Source organism: Quercus suber, unplaced genomic scaffold (genome assembly GCF_002906115.3).
Source record: "Quercus suber isolate HL8 unplaced genomic scaffold, Cork oak 2.0 scaffold_6, whole genome shotgun sequence".
Classification (NCBI taxonomy): domain Eukaryota; kingdom Viridiplantae; phylum Streptophyta; class Magnoliopsida; order Fagales; family Fagaceae; genus Quercus; species Quercus suber.
The window spans coordinates 670498-684600 of NW_027069472.1; the positions used below are offsets into that span (position 1 = coordinate 670498).

At 34.6% G+C, this 14103-nt stretch overlaps 1 protein-coding gene across 1 annotated transcript; it reads right to left on the reverse strand.

Annotated features, from left to right (window-relative positions):
• Positions 1–2000: 2000 nt before the first annotated feature.
• Positions 2001–9718, reverse strand: LOC111996717 (calcium-dependent protein kinase 1). Its single transcript, XM_065773021.1, is given in 9 exon segments — positions 2001–2437; positions 3114–3338; positions 4775–4917; positions 4920–4941; positions 5119–5234; positions 5795–5947; positions 6084–6227; positions 8115–9077; positions 9187–9718. Coding segments are annotated over 8 exon segments (1734 nt in total). The 5' UTR covers positions 8923–9077; positions 9187–9718; the 3' UTR covers positions 2001–2314.
• Positions 9719–14103: the final 4385 nt, after the last annotated feature.

Here is a 14103-nt window from a genome sequence, read left to right on the forward strand (position 1 = left end):
GTACTCTACACCATGATTGATGGTGTCTCTAGTGTATGTCCTGTAAACATTTTTTTTTCTTTCAATAAATTAAGTTATTTATCACAAAAAAGTAGTTTAGTTGTTCCTCAAGTTTACTTAAATTCTCATTCTCTTTGAAGAGAGAAAAGGAGGGGGGAAGAGAATGTTTCTTTGACTCCTTTAAAAATAGGAGCATAACAGACACATTAATCTGACCCAAAAAAAGATGTAATTCATGTGCTAAGGCTCGAAATAAATAGGAGAATAGTTCAAAAGAAGGATATGTTTACCTCATTTCTTTTTAATTTGTGCAGTAGTGAGATGAAGAGTAATAAGAATGGATATGGATTTTGCTCTTACTTTCAAATGAATATCAGGTTTGCGTGAGTTGAGTGTTCTGTTTTTGTTTAAGTTCTTGACACGAGGTGTCATTCGCAGTATATTTGCAGGTTTATGTTCTTCAACGTGTATCAACCATTATTTGAGCTTCATTGAGGGTAATCTGATTTTAAAAAAGGTTACTGGTTACTGCTTGAGCTTTTGTAAAGTTCATATTTAAGAAAGCTGGGTGGTTATTGCTGAAGTGTGTGCATGATGTATACAATGGTTTGTGAGTCTTTCTTGTTTGCCTTTTGAGGAGAAATACCCTTTGGCAATGGCTTCGCTTTCTTATGTAGATTCTCGGTGTGTGATCTTGACTGATTGGGATTGATATGGACTAGGACGTTACATGGTATTGAAAAATTGCATCTTGAATTTTAGAGGATTAACAGCAGTATCTGGGTTAAGATCTTACTTATCAGGATTTATATTTTTTGAAATAAATGATCCAATTCAAGTGATTTACTTATTTGTGTTGGCAGTATGTTAATAACCATCCAGTGACTGATGTAAAAAGTCTGATATTGGTGAGGCCCTTATCTTTCATTGTAAAATGCATTTCTTCTATTGCTAGTCAATATATTCATATACAGGTCGACCGCAAGTTTTTTCGACAGTCACCAGCATAGACTCTTTATTGGTAATTACTGTACAATCCCATTAAACCATAAGGCTTTTTGTCCACCAAGACATGACATTTTCTTTTAAGTCAGAATGGTTTTGGGATGAATGTATTGTATATTTTCTTTTCTAAGATCCAAAAAATCCTTAAAAAGAGTTGAGGTGTGATAGTTGCTATTTGAATTTTGTAATAGACTAATCACTAATCCCCCAAGCATGAACATTTTATACCACGAGCATGGTCAACCATGTCTTCACTTCAACTTCGTATGTTGCATATTCTAACTTATAATTTACTTGCTTTTTCATAATGGGTAAAGGTCAAGTCCAAGAGGGTTGTCGCATTAATTGGTGTTCTTCATTAAAAGAAAGATTCGAATGCCACATTCCCCACTTCCTATAACTACTATTGAAAAATTTTTTTAAAGGCAAAATAATCCTAATTAAATCCAACCATATGGTTGTATTGGCCAATAAATCATGTAGGCGAATTTTCTCTCTAAAAAAAACATATAGGTGAATTTATTTGTTTTTGGAAAAAATTTCACTGTTTGTACTGCATTGGTTCATAGAATCATATTGTTGAACTTAGGAACCTAATGTACAAAACCTAGAGACTTGTATCTAAGTTTAACCATTCCAATATGGTAATGAATCACAAATTTCTACACCAAAGCTATAACCTCTTAAAATCTTACCTTTTCTTTTTTAAGTATTGTTATACTTTTACCCATCTTATCACTTAAACATAAATACAACAATAACAATAACAAAGCCTTAGTCCCAAATTTTATAGGATTGACTATTTCTCAACAAATTAATCCGGGTTGGGCACATGCATTCTTATCCTCCACTAGTAGTAGCAACTTGGTTGTTGCTGTATTATGAACCAAAAAAAAAAAAACTATAACTAACACATATTTTTGCCTCCATTCCTTAAAAACATGTTGCAATTAATGTGAGATTGTGTATCCAAAACCGCCTAGATGCATGTATAATTTACCAACAAAGAGAACACATTGTTGCACTTCCAAGAATGTCCGAATGTTTCTGCCATAACCAATTTGAATACAGGAAAAGGGAACCACTAAAACCATACAAGTTTTTCCTTTCCATAGTATGATGTAATACAATTGAAGGGCTGATTGCTGTTTCCAAACTCACTGAAATCTGAATAAATCCAACAATTATACTCTAAAAAAGCCTTGCTGCTTCTTAGCTGAGCACCAAGGCTCCTACTATACAATCTTTGACTTCTCAAAAGGTTAAAACAAAGAAGAAAGAATCAAGAATCTACCTGCTGCCTTTGCGATTACAGTCGTAGAGCCTCTCTAAATCCGATGCTGAAACTATTTTCTAGACCCTTCTTACCAACACCTACAGGGTCTCCTTTTCGCATCATCGCCACAAACTCATTGTAATCTATTGTTCCATCCTGCAAAATTGATAGAAATAAATGATTATAGGCATCACACATGAAAGGAATGAGCAAATTGCTGAATAGTGGATTCTTCTCCTTGGCAGGACTTGCACCTAATACCTGACCTAATTCCACCTACCATTTTACCACTCGGTGTCAAGACTCATGGGCTGGCTGAATGAAACTTCTCTACACTACGTGAAAGAACGATATGCAGTGCCAGTCATGTCAATGTGGTCTGGAACCTAATATTTAGGCTCTTTTGCATCAAATGCAACCATCAACCATTGCACAGAAATGGCCTTCAGGCAAAAAACTAGATAGTTGCAAAAACTGTATCATCTTATTATTTAGGAAGATCAACAATAAAAATCCCTATCTCCCCCCCCCCCCCCCCTCCCTGCTCCAAATGCCTAATCACCATAGTATGATAGTTTTAGCTTTTTAAATTGTACTTAATTTTCATCAGAAAAAACCATTAGTCAAATCCAACTTAAATTGAATTTCAAGTTCTCTTGGATGGACATATAGCTTGACCAAGGTGCTACCCTAATCAGGTTTTACTGAGTTGTCAAGGTCTCAGAAGCAAGTAGTGAAGAAGGGTTGGGTTTTGGGGGAAGGCCAAAAAGATTGTTCTTTCAATCCTTTACCATAGTACTATTGAGAAGATATGATAAAAGAAAACACTCACGTTGTCCTGATCTACTTCTTGGATCAAATCTTCCAGGCGAACATCTTCTATGCCAAACTCCTCACAAGCTTTTTGAATCTCATCAGCAGTAATAAAACCACTTCCATCCTTATCGAAGTAGGAAAAAGCTGCAAATAGATGATCCTCTCTCTCAATTTTGTTCAGATGCAATGTTGCAGCAATGAATTCTCCATAATCAATGGTTCCACTGTTATCAATATCTGCCTGCAATTTAGTAAAACATCAGATTTAAAATATAATTCAGTAATACAACATTATTTCACAGTCTTATGGCAGCTAACGAAATTCTCTGAAACATTATAGCCCTTTTAAATATTCTTGCCTATAGCACATTCAGTTTCCCAAGTGAGCTCTCTCAGAAAGCAGTTCTAGTCACTCCATTTTTTTAGAATATAATAGAATGCATTGATGTTCTCATATATCAAAATAATTCGGAGAAATAGAAAATTTATACAGCTCGAAGTAGTAGCACACATCCCAATCATCCGCGTGGCTAATCCCTCTTATCAAAAATAACATAACATTAAGGAGGGATTATTGTTTGATTTTCATTTTCAAAACACTGTCCATCATGTTGTTAGTGATATGAAGAAGAAAACACCTTCCTCCCCTTTACCCCTAGCACATTGAAAACTCCTTTAGTCCCCAAAAACAAAAAATAAATAGTAGAAGAAAAGAAACGAAATAATGAGAACTTCTGTATCTTGTATTTAACTTTTATTAACTCAATGATAACAACAAGATCCCTTTTGTTGTCAGTGGAGGATCCCTTTCCTGTTTTTGAGCCTTGATTCTAGTTGGTCTTTGTTTCTGTTATATGTGTTATGTTAGCTGAGTTTTTCAGGTTTTGATGGTGTAGGTCGTGTTTTCTGGTGTTCTGCACCTCAGCTGCTTCTTTGTATCTCTGTTGTTGTAATTAATGAAATTTCACATCCATTAAAAATAAAAAATAAAAAAATAAAAATTGGAACAAGTTTACAATTACTGTATAGGCATGGTTTCTCATAAGCCTATACTCATTAACAATTCTTTATGGCTTGAAGCTAAAAATTCATAACCTCCTCTCAAAACCTCTACCAGCATGGGCCCTCTAATTAAGACTCCAGATTCCAAATCTATATCATGGAGTGGTTGGCTAGCCAAACATTATAAAATTGTTCTGTGTGCAATTGCTCTGACAAACAATTAAATTACAAAAATATTGATTGCTATCCTTTTATAATCTTCTATCCCAATTAATATCTCACCAATATTACAAATGCTCTAGGAGAGTCAATATTGAATGACTGAACAAACTCATGAGTCCCTTAGTTCAAAGTAACACATACTAAAAGTTAGTAGCTTTAAAGATCTGTTAAATTGACATGCTGTTATTAACTTCTACACCTATATAATACATACTACCGTGGAGTAATAGCTAAAATTTTATTTTGTAGGAAAGAAAGAGAAAAGTTATATAGTCTGTTATTTTTTGTTCCACTGGCTTTCAAATTTTCAATAGATTAAAGTTTAAAGTTGGGACTCTCTCTGTCTCTGCGCCTCCACCCCCCNTTTTTCCCAACTAATAGCATATATCAATTGCGAGAAACTGATTGAAGTGTTTAGCAAAGACTTGGACCAAAATTCACACTAATACTTACTGCATGCATCAGATCATAAATTTCATTCTCCTTAAGATTAGCTCCTACTCTTTTCAAACCAGCCTTGAGTTCGTCATAAGTGATTTGACCACTATTGTCCGTATCTATCATTTTGAACATTTCTTTTAGGCCAGCTATCTCTTTTCAGATAAGCTCTCTGCAATGACCTGCAAAAAAAAAAAACAAAAGAGAGTGAGAAATGGACTAGTCATTCTATCTAATAGAAATCCAAACAATAGTTTCAACCTGAATCTGACTACACAAATTATGTAGCAACTCTATCTATTGAGCTTTTCAGTGATTTTATATTCAAATGTAATCAGCTTTCACATCCAGACACTTACTTTAAGAGCCATTTTCTTGAGCTTGTTCATAGCAGAAAACTGCTTCAAGCGACTTAAAACTGCAGAATCAAGAGGCTTGTCAGGAGCAACTCCATCGATTTGCACCCAGGGATGACCTGACAGGAATATAAACTTTTTATTAGCAAGGAAAAGAAAATCCAGTGTGAAACCTAATATAAATATTATAGGATTTATACACATTAATAATGACGATGATTCAAGACAAACAGCAGAAGCAGAAGACCTGGTCGTTCTGAACAAGTCTGAAATTCAAAAAGGGAAAAATAGAAAAATAAGGACAAGATTCTTTGTTGGATATGAAATTTCCATTGACGCTGTGGATATTATGGCAAACTTGGGCTGAATGAATTCAATGGCATTTCAAGGTTCGGCAATTTAATGATTCAAAACACAGCCAACATTACTTCTTTCATCATTTGGAATACAAAAGCCAACATTACTATTAAATAGAAGATACTCTCATATTTCCTCCAATCTAATCTATGTATGCATGCATCAGGGCTCATAAAGTCACAAGAAAACTTAAAGGAAAATTTTATAAAATCTTATATGTATGACAATAGAAATAGATTCTACTCAACCCCATTCCCTAATCACATAATTCCCACATCTGAATTAATTGATAAAAAACGAAACAAAACAATAGAGGACTCACACAAAACGTCATGTGCAGTTGGTCGTCTCCTAGGATCTCGAACAAGCATTTTCGTCACTAAATCTTTTGCACTTTCGGATATACTAGGCCAAGGTTCAGACGTGAAGTCAAGATCACCATGCAGGACCTGTTCGAATATCCCTTGCTCGGATTCTACATAATCATTACATGGATGAAAAGAAAAAATGGGGAAAAAGGAAAACAATAAGCAAAATTTGGAACATATTTAGACAAATACAGGCAAGGAAGTAATGAAATTTCAAGAACTAGTAGATTCCAAACTTCTTACCAGCCCAAAAGGGAGGCACTCCACTTAATAGAATGTATAGAATCACTCCAGCACTCCAAACATCTGCTTCTGGACCATAAAGCTTTCGTAGAACTTCTGGTGCAACATAATATGGGCTGCCAACCACATCAGAAAATCTTTCGCCTGGACGGAGAAACCATTGATTTTTTAGAAATTAGAAAATCAAACCTACTGCTTCTAGTTCTATTTAGTGTCAAAGAAGCAGAGTGGTGGAACCATGAAGTCAAAATGCAGCTGCCCACAATTTACATAAAAAATGGGTTGATTACATGTTTATGCCCGAAAGTAAAGCAGTATCATTGCATCATATTTTAATGCATCTTCATGTAAATAAAAGTATTGTTACAATTTTTGAATTCTATCTTAGAATCTGCTTTTTGGGCGATAAATGCTTAACTCAAAAAGGAAACTAAATCTAGAATGTAAAATCCTCCCTTAGTAACAATGACTTTTGAGTGGAATTTGTAGTGTGCATTGTGTTAGAAGTTAGAACCCCTTCCCCTCTCCTCTCTATGTGTGTGAGTGAGTGTTTATTAGTTAGTTTCTCAGGAAAAATAAAGTTTCCTTCAATTCCATCTAGAATGAACAATCTTTAACCTTAAGCTGATATTTAAAAACTTGATAGTAGGGGAAAAAAAAGAGAAGAATATAGAAATATTGTAAATGATAGAAGCATAGATGCATGCTCAATTCTCTTAACATAGAAATTTACTCTAACTGTACAAGTGAACAGTTCGCAAGGATTGTTCTTGAGTTAACCAAACTACAAACAAAAACAAAGAATGAAGGGTTGGGGGGGGGGGGGGGGGGAGAGGGTTATAGTGCGCTGGGATGTAATTACTTGAAATTGCAGACATTCAAATATATAGTTCAGCAAATTAATGATTAAACAAAGTATCATCAGACTCAGAAATGGTAGTCTTTTTTATTTGTTGTAAGTCTCAGTTGATAGTCTCAATACTCAGAAGACAGAACTCGGAGAATGGGAATTTCAATGGTTTGACAGTCATCCCAGTCTGCTAATTAATCAACGAGAAATGGAAAATTCATAGCACTCAGATGCAACTACAACAAAACCACTTTAAAATTGTCTACTTAAAGCTCAATAAGATTCAAATCAGACCTATGTATGGTGTTAGAGAATCAATTTTATTTGGAAGTTTGAAGCTAATAATTGACAATTTAATAATATTGTTGCAAACCAAAGAACTGAGATGGAAGGTAAAAATGACCTTATGTGCTTTAAACATCAAGAATAACAAAGTATAGATGTTCATTATTATCCTGAGAGACTGAGATCAGTAGCCAGCTATTTCAGGCTGACAAGTGGTGTTATATTTCTATGGACCAGGGTAGGTTTCTTGAACTGGCAACAAGTCACCACGCCTGCCCTTCTCCTTCCACAACTGAAGAAGCTGGCTCTCCCAACACAATATTAGGGCCATCGCTTTCATTCTATGCTGGCCTGGGCCCAGGGCTAGCTAGATGGCTCGGTAGAGAGATACAAACCTAGATTAATAGCTGATGGATTCCTTTATAAGTTATTTAAACTTTTCCTTTATTTAGGGATGTATGATCGTTATTCTTATCAGTACTTTCTGTGCCCATGGATTACATCACTAATAAGTTCATAATTTTATTTAAGAAGATTAACATCTGATTGTACCTAAAGTTTAAACTGTGACTAAGTCCTTAACCAAAATTCAAACTAAAACCATACATTGCATAAAGAGGACCAATTATCAGATTGAAGGGATTTGCTAAGATAGGTTTGAACAAGTATTGGTGATTCAAAATAATTTGCAGACATCAAATGCAGCCCGCTCTATATAGAAGATTAGAACTTCAGGCAGAGCGTTCTATACAGAAAGCATGCAGTACACCTTGTTACATAATACAGCATTATCACATCATCAATCTGTGAAATCTTACCAAAACAACAATTTCAGAATGACATCAGCGTAGCAATTCAAATAATTTCCAAAAGTACAAGCAACCATAAGAAAATACCTGGTTTGAAGAATATCGATAGGCCAAAGTCGATAGTTTTGAGAAGTGAATCCTCTTGGTTATTGACAAAGAGAAAATTCTCAGGCTTAAGGTCTCGATGCATCACTCCAAGCGAATGACAAGTTTCCACAACCCCAACTATAGTCCTAGTAAGCTCAGCTGCCTTTCTTTCTGAGTAATGCCCTCGCTTAATGATCCTATCAAAAAGCTCACCACCTGCACATATCTCCATCACAACATGAACTGCCATCGGATCTTCATAAGCTTCCTTGATAGATATAACATTAGGATGTCCCTTCAAATGGTGCATGATCTGAATTTCCCTTCTCACATCCTCCACATCCTCATGTGTTATCAACTTCCTCTTTGCAATAGTTTTGCACGCATACTCTATCCCTGTAGCCTTCTCCACACATAGATATGTGGTCCCAAATTGGCCTTGTCCTAGTTTCTTCCCCAAAGTGAAAAATTCCTTGAAATTACCAGTCCTTGTCTGTAAAACTTGGGTACGGAGCCCTGCACTATCCACCCTCTTCAAGTGAGGCTGTTTCTTGGCTTTTTTGACTTGTGCTGGTTCTGGTTTAGTTTCCGGTTTAGTTTCCGATTTTGGTATTGTAACTTGTTCTGGGGGTTTGCTTTGGACAGGCATAGGTGATTCAGGTTCGCTAGGTGTACCCTCATTGACAGCTTCTTCATTAGTATGAGTAGAACCTGAGTCTTCAGGCATTCGGGTCCGCCACATTGCAGCAGAAACCGATTGGAAGAAACTATTTTTAGTAATGCTAGGTCCAACACAAGTATTTCCCATTGAGCCCTGCACCAATTTCTTTCTAAATCTTCTTCTACTTTCAACACCAAGATCCAATCTTTCTCAATACGTTAGCACAAAACATAGTAGATCTGATCTTCACAAGCTGAGTAATAAATTCAAGTCAACCCCTCATCTTCCTATTTTGCTCTAACCTTGACAGAAATAACAAAATCAAAACTTCAACTATAGCATATCATATGAACTATGAATAGATACCAAGAGAGAAACAAACACAAATCAACAGATAGAAGAAGTGCTCACCAAACCCATCAGTTGCTGATTCCTGTCAATACAGAGATGACAATAATTGCACCAAAGATAGTCCGAAACTGAGATTAGTTGAACAAAATAAAATCAAATAAGGATACCCAAAAGCAGTTAAAGCCTTCCTTGATCAAGTATAAAATCAAGTAGCATAGTGGAAAGAAGAAAAACCCCTTTAGATTATTGGATCAAAGAGCCAGTCATCAAAAAACAAACTGAGGAAAAGTCTACAAAAAAAATAAAATAAAATAAAATAATAGTGACCAAAATTGAAGAATTCCAACAAGAATCAGCACTACCCAAGAGAGTAAAAAAGTAATCAAATAAAAGGATTGGTGGAAAAGTAGAGAAATGGAACTCTGCTTTTAACAGGTCTCCTTGAAATAAGTATTGGAGAAGAAAAAGAAAGAGAAAAAAGAGACAGATTTTCTGGTTTTCTGGTGTGGGTGTTACAGTGTGTGCAAGTCTTTTGGCTTTGTTTCTATCTACCTTTGGTTACGAAGTGGTATAATATTTCAATTTTCAAACCTGTTTTTTTTGGTGTGAAAACTCCAACTTGGGCAGTAAAGTGTGTACGCATTCGGTCGGGTAATATTCCAACTCGGGCTTTTCAGTTGGTGGTTGGACTCTTGTCTTGTATCCTTGGGAGATTTTTTTTTTTTTTTTTAATTAATAATTTTTTTTAAATTACTTTTTTTTTTCTCGGAAATTTAGGGTAAAAATATTTAGTTTTGAATAATGATTATTACACCCTCTCTATTAAAACAATACTAACTATTTAGCCAAAATTATGATTTTTTGTTTTGCCTTTGAATAAATAAAGAAATTTTGAGAGGAAAAACTAAGGGCTGCCAAATTAAAGGCCATCGAGTTGGACTCTTTGAATTCAATAAGTATTGGGGTATAATAAATTTCACAATTTTTATTGATATGTCAAGTTATAAATAATGGATAATAAAGAGAAGTTAAGGATGAGTTCAATTGAGAATTAATGATAACATATCAACTCAGTAATTATGAGATTTATTACGAAAATGTTAGGTGTGTAGTACTATTTCTAACAATTTACCCATTGTGCTAATCTCTTTTACAATTTTTTTTTGAATAAAGACGGTAATAGACTTTATTCATTCACGCTATATACTATGAAAATGGAAAAAAAATGACATTCTTTTAACTAAACAATAGCTCCCTCATTATCTTTTGCAGTATTAGCAAGAGCTAAAACTATATGATTACAACTTTTAATTGCACAAAGTTTCAATTATTACATTTATATCATTTAAGTTTAGAATAAAATAAAACTGATGGGTTTCTATATAATTTTTCATAAATTATATATATATATATATTTTTTTTTTACACATGCTTATTTTGATAATAATTTTCCAAGATAAAACTGACAGATAGGTTTAGAATAAAATAAAACTGATAGGTTTCCCACACCCTTTTCCATTAATTTTTTTTTTAAAATAAACTTTTTATTCATAGTTTGGTGTTTAAAAAAGAAATTAATACTTTTTAGAACTCTTTGCCCTCGTACTTTATTTTTAAGACTAGTATTATGCCTGTGCGTTGCATAGTTTTAGTTATAAACTTTTAGGATAATTTTATTAAGAAATACTAATAAATTAATAATCACTTGAATCTAGATTATATAAATTGCATATAAAGTATTGTTCTTAAAAGTATCAAGCAATAACACAACATATTTATATGAAAAAATTCCTAAATTTAATAATTAAAAACCTATGGAAACTTAACCAAAGCTATTCATTTGCCAAAAAAATAAACATAATTGCACATATATAATATTACTAACCAAAAAAAAAAAGAAAAAAAAAAGAAAAGAAAGAGAAATAGTAACATAAAAATTTTACTGTGGGGACGTAGGCCCAAATATATATTGGGCCTTGGGCTTGTCTGAGGAGGTACAATGGTCCGAGAGTAGATCATAGTGAGGAAGAAGTAAGACTTTGAACTCCACGAGCAAGCTATGATTGTAAAGGCTAAGAGAGGTAGGCCAAGGAGGAGTATCCCCTCAACTAAACGAAGAAGGGGTTAGAAAGTATGTTCTGTCGCCCAGAATGATGTTCTAGGGAGTTCTATTAATAAGGATGTGCACTGCGAATGTACAGGACAAATGGGAGCCAAGAAATATTTAAGAAAAAACTGCTACCACCACATTCAATGCTCTACAGCTAACTCTCTGACCACATTTATGAGGAGAAGATCCCTGAACAATACTACTTTGGTCGCCCCAACTCACAGAGGGCATGTCCGATGGGACAAACACTCATGTAGTGGCTTGAATGATCAACAAGTGGAGGGCCAAGATCATTCAAAGAGAGATATATAATGTAAGAGACCCTTGAGGAAATGGGGATCGAGAAATGGAAAGAGAAACACTGTAGCAATCAAGAACTGAACTTGTAATCAAACTTGAGAATCAATATATAAGAACTGATCTCCTCGGACTATGCCGATGATAGTTTTCTTTAGATTAAACTAGTCTATCTATATTTTCTTGTCATCTGAATCCACCTTATTTGTTAACTAATTCATTAAAAGCCAAGATTTCTAACTCACTCTCTACAAATTCATTGTATTGGGTTTTTTGAGCTTAAGTTCATTTATCATTTGGGCTAGGTACCCGAATTGTGTCCTTACATTTACTATTCAAGAAAATTAATTTAATCTAATAATGCACATATAAGCATAACTCAAATACAACCTAAAAATAAAAAAGATGAAACCCTTGTTGTAGGAGGAAATACAAAATTTGATAATTCTTAAATAATAAAGAGATAAAGCCTATGAGAGAAAAAAAGAAAAAAGAAAACAAAAGATGAGTACAAATTGATGAACACAAGGAAATCAATAGGCTGAATGTCTTGGGCGTTGATCTCAAGGTTACTTGGAATGTCCTGAAAAATAAACACAAGATCAGAAGAGACTGGGGAAGACCGGTCAAGAATCCTACGATGGTAAAGTCAGTATTTTTGGAATTCCAATTTGTGTGGAAAAAATGCCAGGATGAATTACCTTTTCATGAATAAATGCTTATATAGGACAGATTTTGGGACAGTTACTCATTTAGTAACTGCCCCTATCATTGAGGAACTCAGTAGACTCGGAGGTAACTTTCACAACTGCCATGGAAGTTACCTTATTTGGGTTATTTTCCATAACCGCCATTAGAAACTGACCTCAGTGCTCTACACTGAGTGAAAAGCTTGTCTCAAGCAAATATGGGGAAAGACGTGTGAAACGGAGGAAGTCATCCAAGTCTTTCTTTTCTTGGACTATCTCAATGATGGACGAGTATGTCATAATGCAGCCCATATGTTTTGTTTATCCTTTTTCGCTTTGGACGGCCTTAACGGACGAGTTTGGAGTTAGCGCGTTACATTACACCATCACAAATAATTCATAAATGCAAAACCAAACAAAAGAAGAAGAAAAAAACTGAACATATTTTTTGTAGAATAAAAAGGAAGAATATTATAGCGATAGAAGGATAAATCTCCATACCTTTAAGTTTAACTCAAATAATAATTGATGCAAACAAATCATGAAGGTGAAATATTTATAGAAGAAGGTGAAATATTTATAGAGGTTTATATTAAGGGTGTCCACGGGTCGGGCTAAGTCGATTTTTGACCTAGCTCGAACCCGACCCGCCGGCATCGGGTGGACGGAAAAGTGACTCGAAACTGACCACCAGCGTCAATCGGTCGGATCGATTTTGAGTTTGGGTGGAGATCGGGTCGTCGCCGGAGCTGGAGATCATCACCGGAATCTGCAAATTATCGCCGAAAAATGTAAAAATTCACCAGATCTGCATCAAAATGGCCAAAATCTGCACCAAAATCACTGAAATCTGTTGGGAATGGTCGGATCTGGCTAAATCTCACCATATATGGTTGAGAACTCGCTGGATCTTCTCGGATTTGAGCGTGATTTCGCCGGATTGTATATAACCTTCGTCGGGTCGGGTGGCTTAGGTTTTGGAGAAGAAAACCCGCCACTCAACCTACTGGCGTCGGGCCTTGGGTGCAGAAACCCAAAACCAACCGACGGGAGCGTCAGTTTGAGCTGAACTCAAGTGAAGATCGGGCGGGTTGGTCGGTTCGGCGGGTCACGGTCGGGTTTGGACACCCCTACTTTATATAGTAGATTTCATGGATTTAAAATTACCTTTTAATGACTCAAGCAAAACCATAAATAAAAAAACACGCACACACAAAAATAACAAAGAAGAAAAACTTACCTATAATAATATGGATGGTGGCTTTGATAAAGCATTCTACTTCAAATAATAACTAATACTGGACAGATTATAAATGTGAAATATTTATATAGGCTTATATATGAATTTCATGGATTTAAAATTGACTTTATGACTCAAACAAAACCATAGAAAACAAAAACAAAGAGAAAAAACATACCTTTAATAGTGTGGTTTTAATAAAATATTCTACTGCAAATAAATAGAGAGATATAAACTTATTATTAATAATGGGGAGAGACAAAATTGATTGGAACAATAAGTAGTGTCTATATCTCCCAAAAAAAAACTTAAAAAAGGAAAAAAAAAAAAAAAAAAAAGAGAAAGAAAGAAGCCATAAATGAAGAAGTTGTGCATATAAATATATAAGAATACACTAAAAATAGAATTATTAGGAAAAATAGAATTATTAGGAAAAATATAATTATCAAGAAAAAGATATATTTAAAAAAATTATCATTGGCATACCATTGCAAATGAGCAAAATATTTGAACCTATCCTAATTTTGTACTTAAGGAAAAAAAAAAAAAAAACACTATTGTGGGGCCAGAGAATTCGGTGACCCTGGCCCATTTCATAATGAGCCCAAGGCCCACGCCGAGGAGGAAGGAATGTCCGAGGA